Raw genomic sequence first — 15,715 nt, 5'->3', positions numbered from 1 at the left:
CTTTAATTAAAAATATTAAATTTTTGAAATATATTCCCGGCGTTTTTTGTACAGAGTACTTACTGTTGTATTAAATTTTTGTTGCATGAATTTGATCAAAAAAGTTTAAAACACACTTTTATTAATGTACCTATAAATAGCAATTGTATATAAATGGAATCTTCAAGGATTTTACTTTTTCAAATTCATTGTCAGGTGGCGCCACGGAATAGAAACTAAATCTGATCAAATGAATAGGCTAACTGATAAATAGTTCCGAAAATATGAAAACAGTACGTTGTAATCGAGAATAAGTGCACAAAATTTGAATTTTCGGAAACATCAAGAAGTGGGTGAAATGACCATTTCAAAATTTTATTTTTTAAGCATTAAATTCGTCAAGTTAAATAAAAGCTGACAAAATCAGTTTCAAGTAAATACATTTGCTATTTGGCATTCAACAGATATTGCTAAACAAGAATTTATGCACAAGTAAAGAAGTCTTTTGATTCAACGTTCGATATAGCCAATTATAAGTTAATTTAGACAGTATGAGAAAAGCTAAGGCATGTATCTCAATGCCATTACAATGTTTTCAATATGACCCTAAAATATTTCAAAATAATTTATTTGTATCATCAGTATTAATATTAAACTTACTCTGTTTTTAGTGCAGTTAAGTTTTATACTTCATTTCAGAAATTGCGAAATGAGATGCAGTCAAAAGCGTAGCAACACTTATGACTGCATTCAACGTGAGCATTCATGTAAAATTTAACACGATCTCTTGTGGCTTTCTCCGTATCTTGATACTGATACAAGACGGGAAACCAGATCGTGAAACTCGATATATCTTGGCTTAGAATTTGGCGACATTGCTTTTGATGCCGATAGATGGCAGTATTAAATCTAATGTGTTTACAAGTGACTTGGAAGAGAGAAAGATGTGCAAGCGAAGGCGAGTGTATTAACCAGTCCTCTGTATAACAGTTGTCTTCTATTCTTTCCAAGAAGTACAGGGCAGTATTTTATTGTATCCTGACTGAGGAAGATAGTTTCCAGTAAGATAATATTTATACCAAAGTAAAAAAGGCCTGAATAAAGGAGGTACAGCTTTCAATCCAGATTCTTCATTGTTGAAAGAAGTTTTAAACTTCCCAAATGAATAAAAATGTTATGATTTTTTAATATCCATTTAACTCTAAGTGTAGTCTTTTTCCGGTTTTGTAACTATATCAGAAAAATAATAATATCAAAATCGTTGAATTATTGAATTATGAAATAATTGAAGTATTTGTTTTCTTTCAGCCATTTATACTTCATATACTTTTATGTAAAATAATCATTTTTCTAAAAATATTTTTTTATTACATTCACTTTTTAACGCATAGAAAATATAATTAAATAACCTGAATATCGCTTCTAAATATGACAAAAATCAAAATCCAAGAATTCCGGAACTATGAGCAAATCCATTTTCACATGAAGTTTTAGTAAGCACAGCTTTATAAGTTCCATATTCATTTGACATTGCAGCATGTGACTTTTTTATTTCAATGAATGAAATTGCCTCTTTATAGTCATTCGTTTTAAAATAGTAATGCAATGAAAGGAAAATCGCTTATAAAGGAAAAGTTTCGCAGTAACGAATTTATGTCATATTTTGAGGTTTGGGAAATCATTGAAAAAAGTAAATTGCAATCCTGATGGATTATTTAGAAAGATATGTATCAGATATTAGCCAATATATTGATTCCTTTAGTTTTATGACAGCATTTCCTTTATTTCTTATCATAGCTTTATTTTGTCACCAGTCCTGTAACCAAACACTTAGAACCTCAAAGGAACAGCTGATAATGAGTCCTACTCTTAATTGCTTCTTCCAACATTGATAATTACCTTTTTGATAGTTATAGTTGTTCATTTGATTTTCTGACGTCTGAGTTCTGCACACATGCACACCGATCATAAATTTGTCAATCAACTCGTCTTTTGACAGCTGGTTGTTTCCCTGATAACAGTCAGTTGTGGAAGCGATTGTAACATCATTTATCTACAATTATGGAAAAATCTGACATTCTTTTTTGAAATGATGTCATTTCCATGCTGTGTTTTTTAATGTTTTTAGATAATTATGAAAATATCTAAAAGCATGCCACATGTTCAGGATTTAATATGATAACGCATTCCCTAATCTAGAGGTGTCATTTAGTTCTATTATAAAGAAAATGAAACAATCTTTTGAAACTTACGAACTAAATAGGTTTTTGCGATCTACTCATGCTATTTGCCGATTTGAGGGAGGTGTCATCGTGTTCTCTTTTCATACTAATCATAGAACACTCATTGTGGAAAGTAAATTCATGTGATTACCTTTAGGTACTTGAGAAGTTGTAAGCGTGCTTCGCCCTTTGAAAACGAATTTCGGCGGTTACGTATCCGACCATGCCAATGAAAAGCAAGACGATAAGGATGGATATCTTAGGCAAAATGCAAAGGAAGGAGCTGTACAAAAATGCCAGGGCGAACCCCGTTGATTCCCAGAGCCTGTAGTTAGAGTAGGCAGCCTCTTCTTGGTTCCGGAACAGGGCTCCGTAGAAAGCTGCAACAAAATACGAATTTAAAAGAAAAACATACTATAACTTTCTTTTTGTCGACATAATAATTGCATAGCAACAAGTAAAATGACTGCTGTCATTAACAAACTACATGAACGGAACGCATGCGGCCCCAGTTATTTTTGTTCTATGGATCAGAAATCAGACAGCAATTCTGCAAGACAGCGACGACTGTGAGAATGAATGGACCACAAAATAAAATCATCTGTAATTGTAGTTCATAAAAATCATCTGTAGTTGTGCAGAGGAGTAGAAACAGGCGGAGCGATTTTCGCTGACTAGATATAGAAATCAGACGAGTCCCATACAGTGATACAGGAACATTTCTAACCGACTCAACAGCAGAAAGTTACCCTCATCTGCTGATGGTACAGCTTTAATTTCCCACCAATTACATTGCAACTAGAGGATGTATTAAAACATGCTTTTCCTAAGTGTTTCGGCACATTGGTTCCAAAATCTCTGCTGTATCTTGCAGTAAACAAATTTTTTATTCTTTATAGGTTATTTCAGACAGTTTTTTTCCTTTTTCAATTTATTATAATCTGTTTAAAAATGTATGGACTGACATTTTTAATGTAAATAGAAAATAACTACATTTCATTGTATTAACTCCTTAGTATACCATGACAAGTCTGACTCGGACTTCGAATTATATGAATTTTTAATTTGAAATCTGCAATGAAGTGAAAGCATTAAATCATTTAAAAGGCTAAAATCACACGGAAACGTTTTAATACTTCAAATGACCTTAAATTATTAAAGGAGTTAAAATAACGATAAATAACCCAAATAAAATGTGCCATCTAATTAGGAAGTTAAGTAAATTCATAGGTCAAGGGCTATTCATAGGTCAAGGGTCAACTATATTGCTATTGTCAACACATAAGCTAAACAAATATATATTAATTTCCGAGGAGAATGAGATGTCTTGTTCAAAAACATCCATTTCCATCTAGCTTATCATTTGCTGTCTGTGGAAGGAAAAACTTTGGCCAAAATAGAATCAAAACTGTCGCCTGCCAGCACCGATTCGCTAAGTAATGACTCGTCTTTGGTTAAATTCAATTATATTAACGTCCCGTTTTAAAGCAACACCAGGAGAACAGACCTCGTACTTCTGATCCGCGGTCAGACGACGAGAAGGACATCTGAGCTGTCACCCCCTCTCCAAACATCCACACCACGCCCAGCGGGAGACGATTGGCCCCGACGGATTTAACCACTAGACCCGCTTACACGGGGGTTCTTCGGTGGAAACGGGTCTCGAACCTGAAACCCTCCAGGTTCGAGGCCGGGACCGTACCACCAGGCCACCGCGGCCCTATGGCTTGGTTCTAATCAACTTTAAATGGCGAAATCCGCATTGTACACATCTGCCCATGAACTAAAATAGTCCGAGTCTTCAGTGACTCGCCAGCCTTTCCGAATCGGTACTGTTTGCCATTATGAATTGACTCTAGAGATGCGTGCTCTATATATGATCTCAATTGATGTAATTGTTTATATATAAGTGCATTTTTTAGTTAATATTTTATCGGGAATAAAGCAGAAATTGAAAGGGCAGTGTTCAATACAAACCCTGCAAACGGTGCATCTTTTTTATTTGCTTAACAAGTTGTTACTTATTCACGTCCACTTTGTCTCGTAATGTTGCAAAATAAAGAGAACTTCTTTATAACGCGCAGAAAATACGCTGCGAAATTTTATTCGAAAATTCTGCAGTAGATTTTACTAGAGTTTTTTTTAATGGTATTTAGTGATCTCCATTTTTTTATATCTACACTTCCTATGAAACTATGCCTCAGAAACGTTTGCCTACGTGAAACAAATCTTTCACTTCAAGCGGTAGTCTATCTCAAAATTTTATGAATGACTTGTTACGACATCACAAAGGGTCGGGCTAAATGATTCAATGTTAAATTGGCAGAAGAAAATTCTTTATAATGAAGTAAACGAAAAAATATCGCTAATAATACTTTAAGCAGTTTGAAAGAACATGAAAAAAAAGATCTCTAGTTCAGGCAGTTTTGTGGCAAGTTGGGATATTTTTTTGCGATTTCCCAACATTTTCGCTTTGGACAACTGCAACTTTTCTCACTTCTAGTTTTTAATTTTAACATCATAAAATCATGAGATTGAGTGTTTCGTTTGAATTTCTCAGTATTTCACATCCTCTCAAAAATATCTCATTAATACATTTTGTTTTTAAAACATTATCGTAAAAATGACATTAGCTACAGTAATTTTTTTTACTCTTATTATTATGCCATTGAATTCGCAAGGTGGTAATTGCTGCAATTCTAAACCTTTGCTACAAATTTTCTGTTCATTGATGAAGCTGCTTTCTCACTAAAGACAGTAATGAATGTTCACAATTTCTTTTGCAGGTTGATAAACACACGACCAGCTAAAAATAATCCCAAAGAAAATTTTCTGTCAATCTCTGATTTGGTGTTACAGGAGAAATTTACTAGTACCTTCTGTTAATGGTTGCAATTATTTAAGGAAACCTTAAAAAAGTTGATTTTTCAATTTGAATCAATTAATTGATTTTTTTCAATAAAATAGGCATCCCGCTCATTACAGAAATGTATAACTTGTAGAGGTTTAAAAGTTGAAAGTTTTTTATAAATTATCCTTTAACAATGAATCTAACAGGATCTCCTTTAATAGAAAGTTATTTTTTTTATTTGTAGGGGTGTGTGTGGTGTTTTCTCGAAAAACGTTTCCTTCAAATTACAATGCATTCTGTTTTTTACAATCATAAAAAATTTTACACAGCAATATCTACGATTACTATATATATGTATATATATTGATTTTTAAGTTATTTGATATTCGTTATTATTATTTTTTTCTAAATTTTCATTATTAGCATAATAAAGAATGAAAATAAATTCACTGCAATTAGTAATCTTGCCTATGCACATATGTTGACTTTGGAGTGATTGTATTCAGAATTATTTGTTCTACTTTATCGGTTTTTGTGATGAACTTGAAAACTATCCCATCAAAACTCGACTTGCCCTTAAAAAACAAATGCTGTGAGAAACAAATATTTTTCTACTGTTATATAAGTCATTCCTTCAATATGTCCTACGTTTTCTATCAGATATTACATTTTATTTGCGAAGAAGTCCCATTTATTTACTACAGAAATTTCGGCAATTTTCTTTCTTTAGAACTTGTCAGTTACCTTAATGTTCAAAGAAGAAGCTCTATCAGAAATGCTGAATGCTGCTTTTGTGTTTAGGCGTCACATGTTTAGTTTCGATAAGATGTGGCTCCTGCACTTTTTAACAAGTAAGTCAGAACACACCTGCAATGCCCATTTTTCCGAGCGCAAAGAAAATGATGTCTTATGGTGATAAATGGCCTTCAACAATATTTAGCGATGAAAAAAAGTGGCACTTGAATGAACCAGAAGGATATAAATTTTATTAGTATGATTTATAAAGCGAACCAAGAAGTATTTTTAGCAGACAGTAAAGTGGAGGATTAGTAACGAATTAGTAAAATTTTGGATTTAATGAACAAACATTCTTAGCAATCAACTCTCAGGACTATCAGCAAATATTAGAGGATCATTTTATGTCAGTATATGGAAGACAGAGGTTCGTTCGACATTTTTTTTTTTTTTTTTTTTTTTTTTGTAAAATTATGTTTTTTAGGAGAAAATATTTAGATACAAATCGCATACTGATTATATGTGAAGAATTTTCAATCTTACCTCCATATGAACTGGCAATTTAAATTTTTAAAAAAATCATGAAAGCACTTATGTTTATAACATGTTAAACATGTTATTCGAAATAATCTGCTATATTAGAGTAGTCATTTTACAGTTTATCTACCATTACTTAGATTTTTTGAACTTGCATTCAGTTTTATTATGGTGAAATCGGGTCTTATCACAAAGCAAGTAGGGTTTTTTCCCCTAATGAATTTACCTTAATTTTGCGTTTCATGTAGTGTTTATACACATATGAAAAAAAAAAAATTTCACATTCTTAATTTTGCTCTTAATTGTATTTTACGCTTTTGTTTACATTTTTGGGAACAGAGAGTATTCATAAATATACTATATTCTATTTTAAATATTTTTATTCTAATAATTTTTCTTTTATGATCTAGGTATTATAGGCTCTCAGGTCTGTGCGTTAGAGTTCAGTTTATATTTTAGTTCTGTTAAATTGCAAATGTTAAAAAATATCTGCAGAATGCTTTTACGTTTTTCTTTTTAATATATAAATTGTTCAGAGAAGACATACTGACTTTTTGTCTTTTCTGGGGTTAACATCTAATTTGTCCTGGAGATGATTGTGTAAATTTAGATAATATTTGTCAGTGTGCATTCGCACCTTTGTAACTTTTATATCACATCAGCCACAATACTTACAGTTGAGTTGCGTCTGCCAGATTGCATCGCTAAGGCCCCAGATACCCACCAGCACGAAGAACACTACGGACTGGTCACTGTTCGGTTCCCAGAGGAAGAGGACGATGCAGACGCCGAGGTTGCCGGCTGCGCCGACGAACATGATGGCCATCCTCGACACATATTTTACCAGGCGGCCCGCGCAAAAAGACATAACAGCATCTACAACGCCGAAGCAGATGAAGACCAGACCCACGTGATACATTCCCCATGCACACGCCACATAAGCCTGAAAAAGAATTGACATATCCTCTCAAATGGAGGGCTTAATAGTTGCGCCTGTGTCTGAAATACAAAGATCGGTTATAGCGTAACATCTCAATGAGACCTGAAATATATTTTTAAGTCCGAGTTTGAAAGCAGGGGCATTTTCCACATGGTACTGCAGAACTAGATATAAGAGAATAAAATATCCTTTTTGTTCCTTCTATACATTGCCTGTAGCTACATCAAGATCTAAACTCTATTTTTAAAAAAAAAATTAAGAAGGATAATGCAGGATTATTCAAAACGCGTCGATTGTAAATGACTGTAAATTTCATGTAAAGAACGAAAGGAGGGAATAATATGAATATAATTTAAAAGGGAGCTTACAATTTTGTTTAAAAATTCCCGATATCACTTTCCTTGGTCACTCAGGCAACGTCCATTTTACATTAGACGCTGTGAAGAATGCTCGCAACCGTTGGTATACGCATTCGATAGATGTCTATACGATCTACATGTGGCTATTTAAAACTTCTGAAGTTGCTTCTTTTGTCTTCATTTCATTGTATTTCGGCTTTGAACTTCTTTTGATGTTTCTTGCACCTGCAGCAGTAAACAAATGACAGGATTGTGTAGAGATTGCCGCAATATTAGCGAAATGAGCTACCATATGGATGTTGTCCGTGTGGCCAAGAAAAATCACATCAGGCAATTATTAAGCATCCAAACAAGACTTTTGCTCTGTATTGTATTCAATTGTTTTCTTTCTATTGAGGGAAATATATGTAAAAAAATATTCTTAAAAAATAGCCCGACTTCCATTCTTACCTTATAAGAGCAAATGTAACAAAAAGCTTATAAACATTTTTTATGGATGCAACTGTCTTGAATAGCCTTGTATATGTATTACGAAACGGTCTTTGAATATGTTACGCGTATTTGCCATTATTTCAAAGAATAAAAGTGATCAAATAAATATTATTGCATAGTAAAGGATTACAACTCCATCTTGTGTGCTATCAGTGCTTTAAATTCACAGTGAGTAATCTGAAATGATACCTGCTGGAGTAAATAACTTCACAATTCCACTATAGATGGCGCCATAATTCCCGTTGTTCGTAGTTGTGTTTGTTGTCTCCAATTTGCTTTTAAGATGTGACAGTGCTTTTTTAAGGCTGAGGTACATTTACAGGAAAGGTTGATAGTTGTATAAAAGTGCAAACCGGGAGTTTTCGTCAGTCTATTTTTTCCTATGAAATGCACTATAAAGAGTAATCGTGCTGATGTGTCGCTTTAACAGAAGTTATCAAATGCCATGAATGAAAATCGTCTACAAATATCAAACGTGATCTTTTACGCAAACGATTGAAAATCAAAATGATATTTCATGACAAAGGAATATGAGACAGATAAAGAGTTTTATTATAAAAGAGTATTATAAAGTGTGTGGTGCATGCTTCATATTGAGGGGAAATATATGTGAAAGATATTCTTAAAAAGAAGCCCGACTTTCATACTTATTTTATTAAAGCAAATAGGAAAAAAACTTTATAAAAAATATAATCTTATATACATGATGATGAATTTATTTTGTGAGAATTCAAGCCTACATTTCACTTTGTAGACACTACATAGTTTATCTCTATATTACACATAACATAAACACAACTACATCACAATTAATAATATTGTATTTGCTATTATTGATTGTTTTAGTTTCAGATTATTTACTTATCATGTTCTTTTTAATTTTCTCTCAATTAGTTCAGTGGAAGATTAACGCCTGAAAACATATTCATCTCTATAATGTGATCCTAAATTAAGGTGGCTGTTTCAAATTGGAAACTCCATTTTTTTATAACGTTTTACCTTTCCTTTTTTAGGTTTCTCGGATTATGTATTTTTTTCTATATTATTATGTCTATGTTATTAAGATAAATTATATATATCAAGCATCCCTTGTTTGTATAATGTTAAAAGCCTCTGTATAGCTAGTAGGGAGAAAAAGGACCCTCATTTCAATATTTTACTTAGCATAGTTCCTGGGCTGATGGAAAATTTTGTTATCTTTCAGATGCTTCAATAGTCACTTCTATTTTCTCTTGTAACATCAAAGTGTCATATTATATTTAATGCGAGTACATTAGCATTAATTGTCTCCAATCAAAAGTATATCAATCTGAATAAAAGCTATACTTACTTTGGAGTAATCTCCCAAAATGAAACCTTGCTGAAGACCACTGAAGATGGTGATGGGGACTAAAAACATCTGATCCGGCTTTTTCAGGTGTTTCAGCGTGGCAGCCACTTTTGCGATCAGACTTTCGCCGTCGTCCTCTTTCTTCTGCTTGATTGTATCCAAGAACAGAGCTGTGGTCATGGCGGCCAGAAGAGTGAGGCCTAAATAGATTCCGATCAGCATATACCTCTTATCGTTGCTCGGGGGTATGAGATTTTCGTTTATGCCAAAACAGAAATCCGCCCCACAGACTACTTCATCAGAGGATATATTAGACGAATCATTGAGAAAGGACTTCATGATTGAAGTGTAATTCTGCGGTGCATCATTGGCGACTTCATTCTTGGATGGTCTCAAAACGAAGAAGGACACAAGATTGCCCCAGATCTGGGTGTTCTGAAAAACCATGAAGAAGATACCAAAGAAGCGTGCTGTTATGACATCAGCCGTATCCGAGCTTTGACTTGCATACAGGACACTGATCTCATTTAAATAGGTGCATTTGGCTGACCAGAGGGGAGCTGCTCCAAGACCAATTAGGATGGCCGCTGGCACAAGCGTCTCCATAGCTGGGTAGAAATTTGCAGCTATATATGGAACGTATGTGAGGGTGCACAGAACCAGGGTGATTTTGCAGCCGAATTTTCTAATGATGAGTTTGGGGAGAAAGAGAGAGGAGAATATGAGGGCTGCATAGATGACGCTTTGTGAGACCACCCCTAAGTTATCCTCGATATTCAGAGTGCTTTGGAGATTAGCCAATGCTTGGTAAGAGCTGAAGAGGAAGAAGTACCCCAGACAGAGAACTATCAAGTTTTTCAGAATTCTCCCTTTGGACATGATGGGAGGTTTTGTAATCATCGTTGCAGCAGTATTTTCCTTTTCAGCAACAGTGGTATTCATTTCTACCTTTTCAGATTGTGCTTCTTTCTTCATTTGGATGTAGATTACCTGCAATCTAATAATGCATATATTTTTTTTTAAATAAAAATAATAGAACAGTTAATCGTTAAGAAAATACAAAATGCTTGGAGAAAAACGGTTCCGAATAATTGAAATATACTTTACAATTCCTGTAAAAGTTATCCATCGATTTCAGATTTTGAGTCACTGAATGGGCTGATATTAGTATTAATTTTTATTTTTCAATCGTTAGCTGTTTTTATATAACTCTTTTTTTATTTCATTTTCCTCTTTCATTTTTAATTTTTCATATTTTTATTTTATTTTTAAACGTTTAATTCTATTTTGAATTTTATAATATGCCAAACTGTTAATAGAAGAATTGAAAATAATAAATAGATAATTAAATAGAATTTAAATATTCAGAAACATGATGTTCTGAATATTAAAACATTCATGCAAATTTTATTTGAGTGCTTTCTGTTTTTTTTCCCCTTGAGTTTATATTAATATATAATGATATATTTTTCTTTTATTTGACCATGCTGTTTCATATTTGAAACTGGAATATCTTTTCTTAAATGTTTGATGCATTGCATCATTCTTCCGTAAATAAAATGACACCACCATAATATTTGTTATTCATGTTTTATTCATTTCGAAATTACTATTTTTTAGGCTTTTTTTTATTTTTAAAACAGTAAATGATACGAAAGCCTCTTTAATTTTACTTACCTAATTTATCTAGATTTTTGTTAGAAATCTAGAGCATATTTCAATTAAATCTGCTAATAATACTTTTAAAATAAGAATAAAATTTTATGTAATTCATAAACAGAATTAATTTTTCAAGACGTTGGATTTCAGGATTTCTGATTTCAAATTTTCATCAGGTAAATTCAAGTTTTATTAAAAACTTAATTTTACCTGATGAAAGCATCATTACGTGGCTTTCTTTTCTTAAATAAAGCATGAAAGAAACTGACGTTTTCTAAATCAGCAGTAAAAAAAAGTAAAATTTTGAAAATTATTATTTTATTAAAAAACGGAATATGATAAATTGTAAAATGCAGAAATTGCTTTGACAGTGACTCCTTTTATTGAAGGGGATTTAATACAATTATTTTTTATTATATTTATTGAAAAAAGTACGAATATTTTTATTATATAAAATGAAAGCTTTTACTTGGAGTCTTTCTGGTTAGTTAATATGTTAAGAGATGCTATTTATAATAGTAAGAATAAATAATGAATATCGAGAAATATCGATATTCATCACAGCAAAAATAAATAATGAATATCGAGAAATATCGATATTTATCATAGCAAAAATAAATAATGAATATCGAGAAATATCGATATAAGTTGGAGGATATATCGCGATGATGAAATTCGATCACCACCCAGCCCTAGTTTCAGGCTGAATTATGTTATATGAATAGAGTGTGGCATCCTCCTTTCTCTGTCTACGTTCAGAGCTAATCTTTCTTTACAATATTTTGCACATGCATTAACAGTATTTTTTTTTTTTTTTTGTAGAGTTACTTAGACTGTATTTCCATGCGCTTGTTTTCATATATTTTATAAACATTATTTTATGCTTTATGTGCATGTATTTTGATTATCTAAATTTAATCATGCTTCTGAACCTGCCCCATTCTATAATCTAAATTACTAAATATTTCTATTTGCATGAGAGCAATTTTTTTTTCTGCTTGTATTTATGTATATTCTTATTTTCCCCTTTTTAATTTGCATTTGTAACTGCAGTTTTTCCACTTGAAACGTCCTTCCATTATCGATTAAGTATTGCTTTACATTTGTAAGTCTTATATTTGTTAGCACACAATACTTATATCCTCAAAAAACTATATATATGTGTGTGTGTGTGTGTAATGATATTTTAATTCTAATTTCAATTTAATTAATTCCCAAGATTTTATCTTAATTTAGCCCATAGTGACTTCATTCTAAAAATATTTCGTGATCCAATTCCACTTTCGGTTTAATTAATCACTTTGTAAAAATAATGCGCCATCAGTACTACGTATCAAATGAAAGTGATATCTTCGGTGCCCTTAAAAAGGTGTCAAGGTCAACATATGTATTGAATTGGCGCGTGGCCGGAAATCTTATGTCATATAAGGCTAGTGATCATTTGTTTCGTGCCTTTTTGCCTTTTTTTACTTCTGCTTTTGTAGCGCGCAGCGTCTTCTTGTAAATAATTATGCTTTCACGAAATGGATATTAAAATTAATTTAAAAATAAAAATACAAAGTCCCTTCACTGCTTGTCAAACATGCTTTCTACTTTTCAGTATATATATATATATATATATATATATATATATATATATATATATATATATATATATATATATATATATATATATATATATAAAATAATTTAATATAATCTATAGAATAATTTAAAATAAATATGCTGGTGAATATGTGAATGTAATAATTTAAAAATGCAAAAACCTGCAAGATGAAATGTGGCGCATAGAGTTTGCGTCATAGTTTAAAATTTTTATTCAATTGGGACTACGATACATCCAAGATAAGTCCGTCTATCCGCCCGCATACACATGAAATCCGAGAAATCAACTTGTTAGATGTGTGAAATTTTCTCACGTTTTAATAGGTCAGAATCATAGAATATTTTTTATTTAATTTAATTATACTAATGTCCCGTTTTAAAGCAGCATTAGAGCTATTTTGAGACAGATTTCGCAATTTTGAACCACGGTCAGATGATGAGGACGACACTTGAGCTAGCAACCCCCTCTCCGAGCTTCCACACCACATCAGCGGAAGGGCTTTTGGCCCCGACGGATTTAACGTACTGCCATTCCCGCTTACACTGCATTTCCTTAATGGAATCTGGTCTCGAACCTGAAACCCTCTGGTTCTAAAGCCGAGACCTTACCACCAGGCCATTGCGTCCCCTTCATAGGTGCGTATCGATTTTTGTTCTTAACCTGTTGAATGATCGACAGTTTGCCGATCATTCCATTTGATGGTATGTAAATACTATAAATCAAAAACCCAAAGAAAGGAGATCAAATCTCATTTCTGTTGTATTGGCATTAAAAGAGAAGATTTAGTAGTTAAGGCAAATCAAGGATCCGATTGTCCAAAGAGAAGAATGTAGAACATAGCACTAAACGCATCAAATAGTGTACTTATATGAGAGAGTCCAGAAGAAAAAAAGATCTTGCAAGTTTCACTTATTATTTCCAGTTAAGAATGAAAGATATATATTTTTATGAACTATTTGTAGCTCAAAAATATAAAGTTCATTCCGAAGGCCAATCATTTACAGCTGATAGGGACAAATTGTCTTCTACACATTACGTTAAACTGTTCTGCATTGACGTAACGTCATTATCTTTCGCGTTCGGTTGATGTGTAGCTTATCATTATAATCAGACTTATTCACAATTAAGTTCTGATGACAAGCGTTTTAATTATCTTATCTTAACTTTTATTTGTCCTTGAATATCAAAATTGGCATAAAAATAAATAATTAAATTTAAAGTTTAATTATTTTAATTGCTTTTTTCATTTACGAAAACGGTTTTCCAGAATCGTAAGAAAAGATTTACGGTACAGTTAAATTGTCTCAGAAAGGAGTTTATTTTTGCCATCAATATTAAACACTCTGATTGATCTTCAAATGTTTCCGATCACAGAATTTCGTAATTTCATTTTTTCATGCACTAGAATTCTGATATTTTTACTGTTACTCGACGACAATAGAACATTTTAATAATTTTAGAATTGTCAATTATAAATTGATGTATAAGTTTAGCAAAAATACATTTCAGAAACGATATTATCGAGAGCTCCGTTTGAAAAATATAAATTTTAATATTCTGCAATGTTTATAATAGTGAATTTAAAACATGTTTAGAACTAAAATTAATAAAAAAAAAATTAAAATATTAAAAAGTTTTATTTATAAAGTAAAAGGTAAAAAATAAAGGATTTTATCAAGAAATTGCATTTAAAAAATGGTACTTAACTAGAAATTAGTCTAACTTTTAAAATTTCAAAACCAGATATGAAATCGTTCTCCATAAAAATCTGGAAGTGAATTGGATCTTGGATTCGGTGCTGTAGTAGGCCCGGTTAGAAGCCCGATTCCTCCAAATTCTCTCCATATATACTGGTTTGGTGAATATTAAAGCTGACATTGAAGATCAAACGTCTTCCGCTGGTATAGTTCGGCAATTTGGGGAAGTATTTGCAGATTAAGGTGTCGTTTAGATTATCCATGTCCAGGTGATAAAGCAAATCTGAACCATGTCCGGGATCATCTGGACACGAGGGGTAAAATGACGAGGCCCCACCCTCCAAATCGACTTCGTCTTGCTTCGAAACGGGCTCTTGATATCAGTTAACTCAAATCTATGGTTTTTCCGTCGTTGTCCTTTTCTCATGCCTTTTCTCACGTAGTGCAAAGGAAAAGAATGCCCCCCACGTACCAGGCATTGGTCTTAAGGGCCCTCAAACTGTATAAGTTTTCCATTATTTTAAATTGTTATGCTTTAGATTTCCTCTTTTGGAATTTCTGTTCTCTAAAAGTTTTGTATGGTAGGAAAAATGTTGGTTAAATAAAGACACAGAATCTGAGAGATAGATTAATGGATTCATTTCTCATGTAAATCCAAAATTTTTAATACACTTTCTAACTGACCGTTTTATTGTTATCTAAATCATTTTAAAATCTTCAATTGACTATCTGAATAGAAAAATAAAAGATGACTAAGCGGCTTGCTAGTGTTGTCAATCAGTTTCTTATAACCAGACCATCGTGACCTCTCATATGTTTTATGTTAAATTCTTTTAACTTTTAAAATTCGTGCAAATATTTCTAGTTTATCAATGGCTTACATAGAACAGAATATGTATAATTTCTAACATTCACATAATAGGTTTTGCTTCCCTTTATTAGCAATATTTTCTGAGTTGTAACTTTTTGATTGCAGGTACACATAAAGTCTAAGATTATGCTAGCGTTATACTACTCATTGTAGCGAGTAGACAGACACGTTTCGATGATATAATTCGGAATTTTTATTACCATTTTAAGGATAAATTTTTTGTTATAACTTTCGTTTGCGTTTTATGAAAAACATATTTCTTTTATGTATTTTTTATGTTAAAGTTTTAATCCAGTGACATTTGAAAATTGTTTATCAATTTCTATTTAAAAAAAGGAATAAAATTCCGAGTATCTTATATTTCGGAAAATATTGTTTATAAAAAGAAATAAATTGTCTGAACTATTCACATGAATGTTACGGATGATATTATATTC

The 15,715-nt window shown here is 32.1% G+C and overlaps 1 protein-coding gene across 4 annotated transcripts in view; it reads right to left on the bottom strand.

Moving 5' to 3' along the window:
* The window catches only part of LOC129968463 (protein unc-93 homolog A-like), a 33,367-nt gene that overhangs the window by 868 nt on the left and 16,784 nt on the right, over nucleotides 1-15,715 (bottom strand). For all 4 annotated transcript variants that reach the window (XM_056082359.1, XM_056082363.1, XM_056082360.1 and 1 more), the window contains exons 2-4: nucleotides 9,446-10,442; nucleotides 7,000-7,267; nucleotides 2,353-2,581 (exon numbers count right to left, since the gene is read on the bottom strand). In XM_056082359.1, coding sequence (XP_055938334.1) covers nucleotides 2,355-2,581; nucleotides 7,000-7,267; nucleotides 9,446-10,442 — 1,492 coding nt within the window. In that variant the 3' untranslated portion in view covers nucleotides 2,353-2,354. The remainder of the gene's footprint in view (nucleotides 1-2,352; nucleotides 2,582-6,999; nucleotides 7,268-9,445; nucleotides 10,443-15,715) is intronic.

The sequence above is a fragment of the Argiope bruennichi genome, chromosome 5 (assembly GCF_947563725.1).
Source record: "Argiope bruennichi chromosome 5, qqArgBrue1.1, whole genome shotgun sequence".
Classification (NCBI taxonomy): Eukaryota; Metazoa; Arthropoda; class Arachnida; order Araneae; family Araneidae; genus Argiope; species Argiope bruennichi.
The sequence above is the reverse complement of the archived record's forward strand: the minus strand, read 5'-3'. Positions and strand labels throughout refer to the sequence as shown.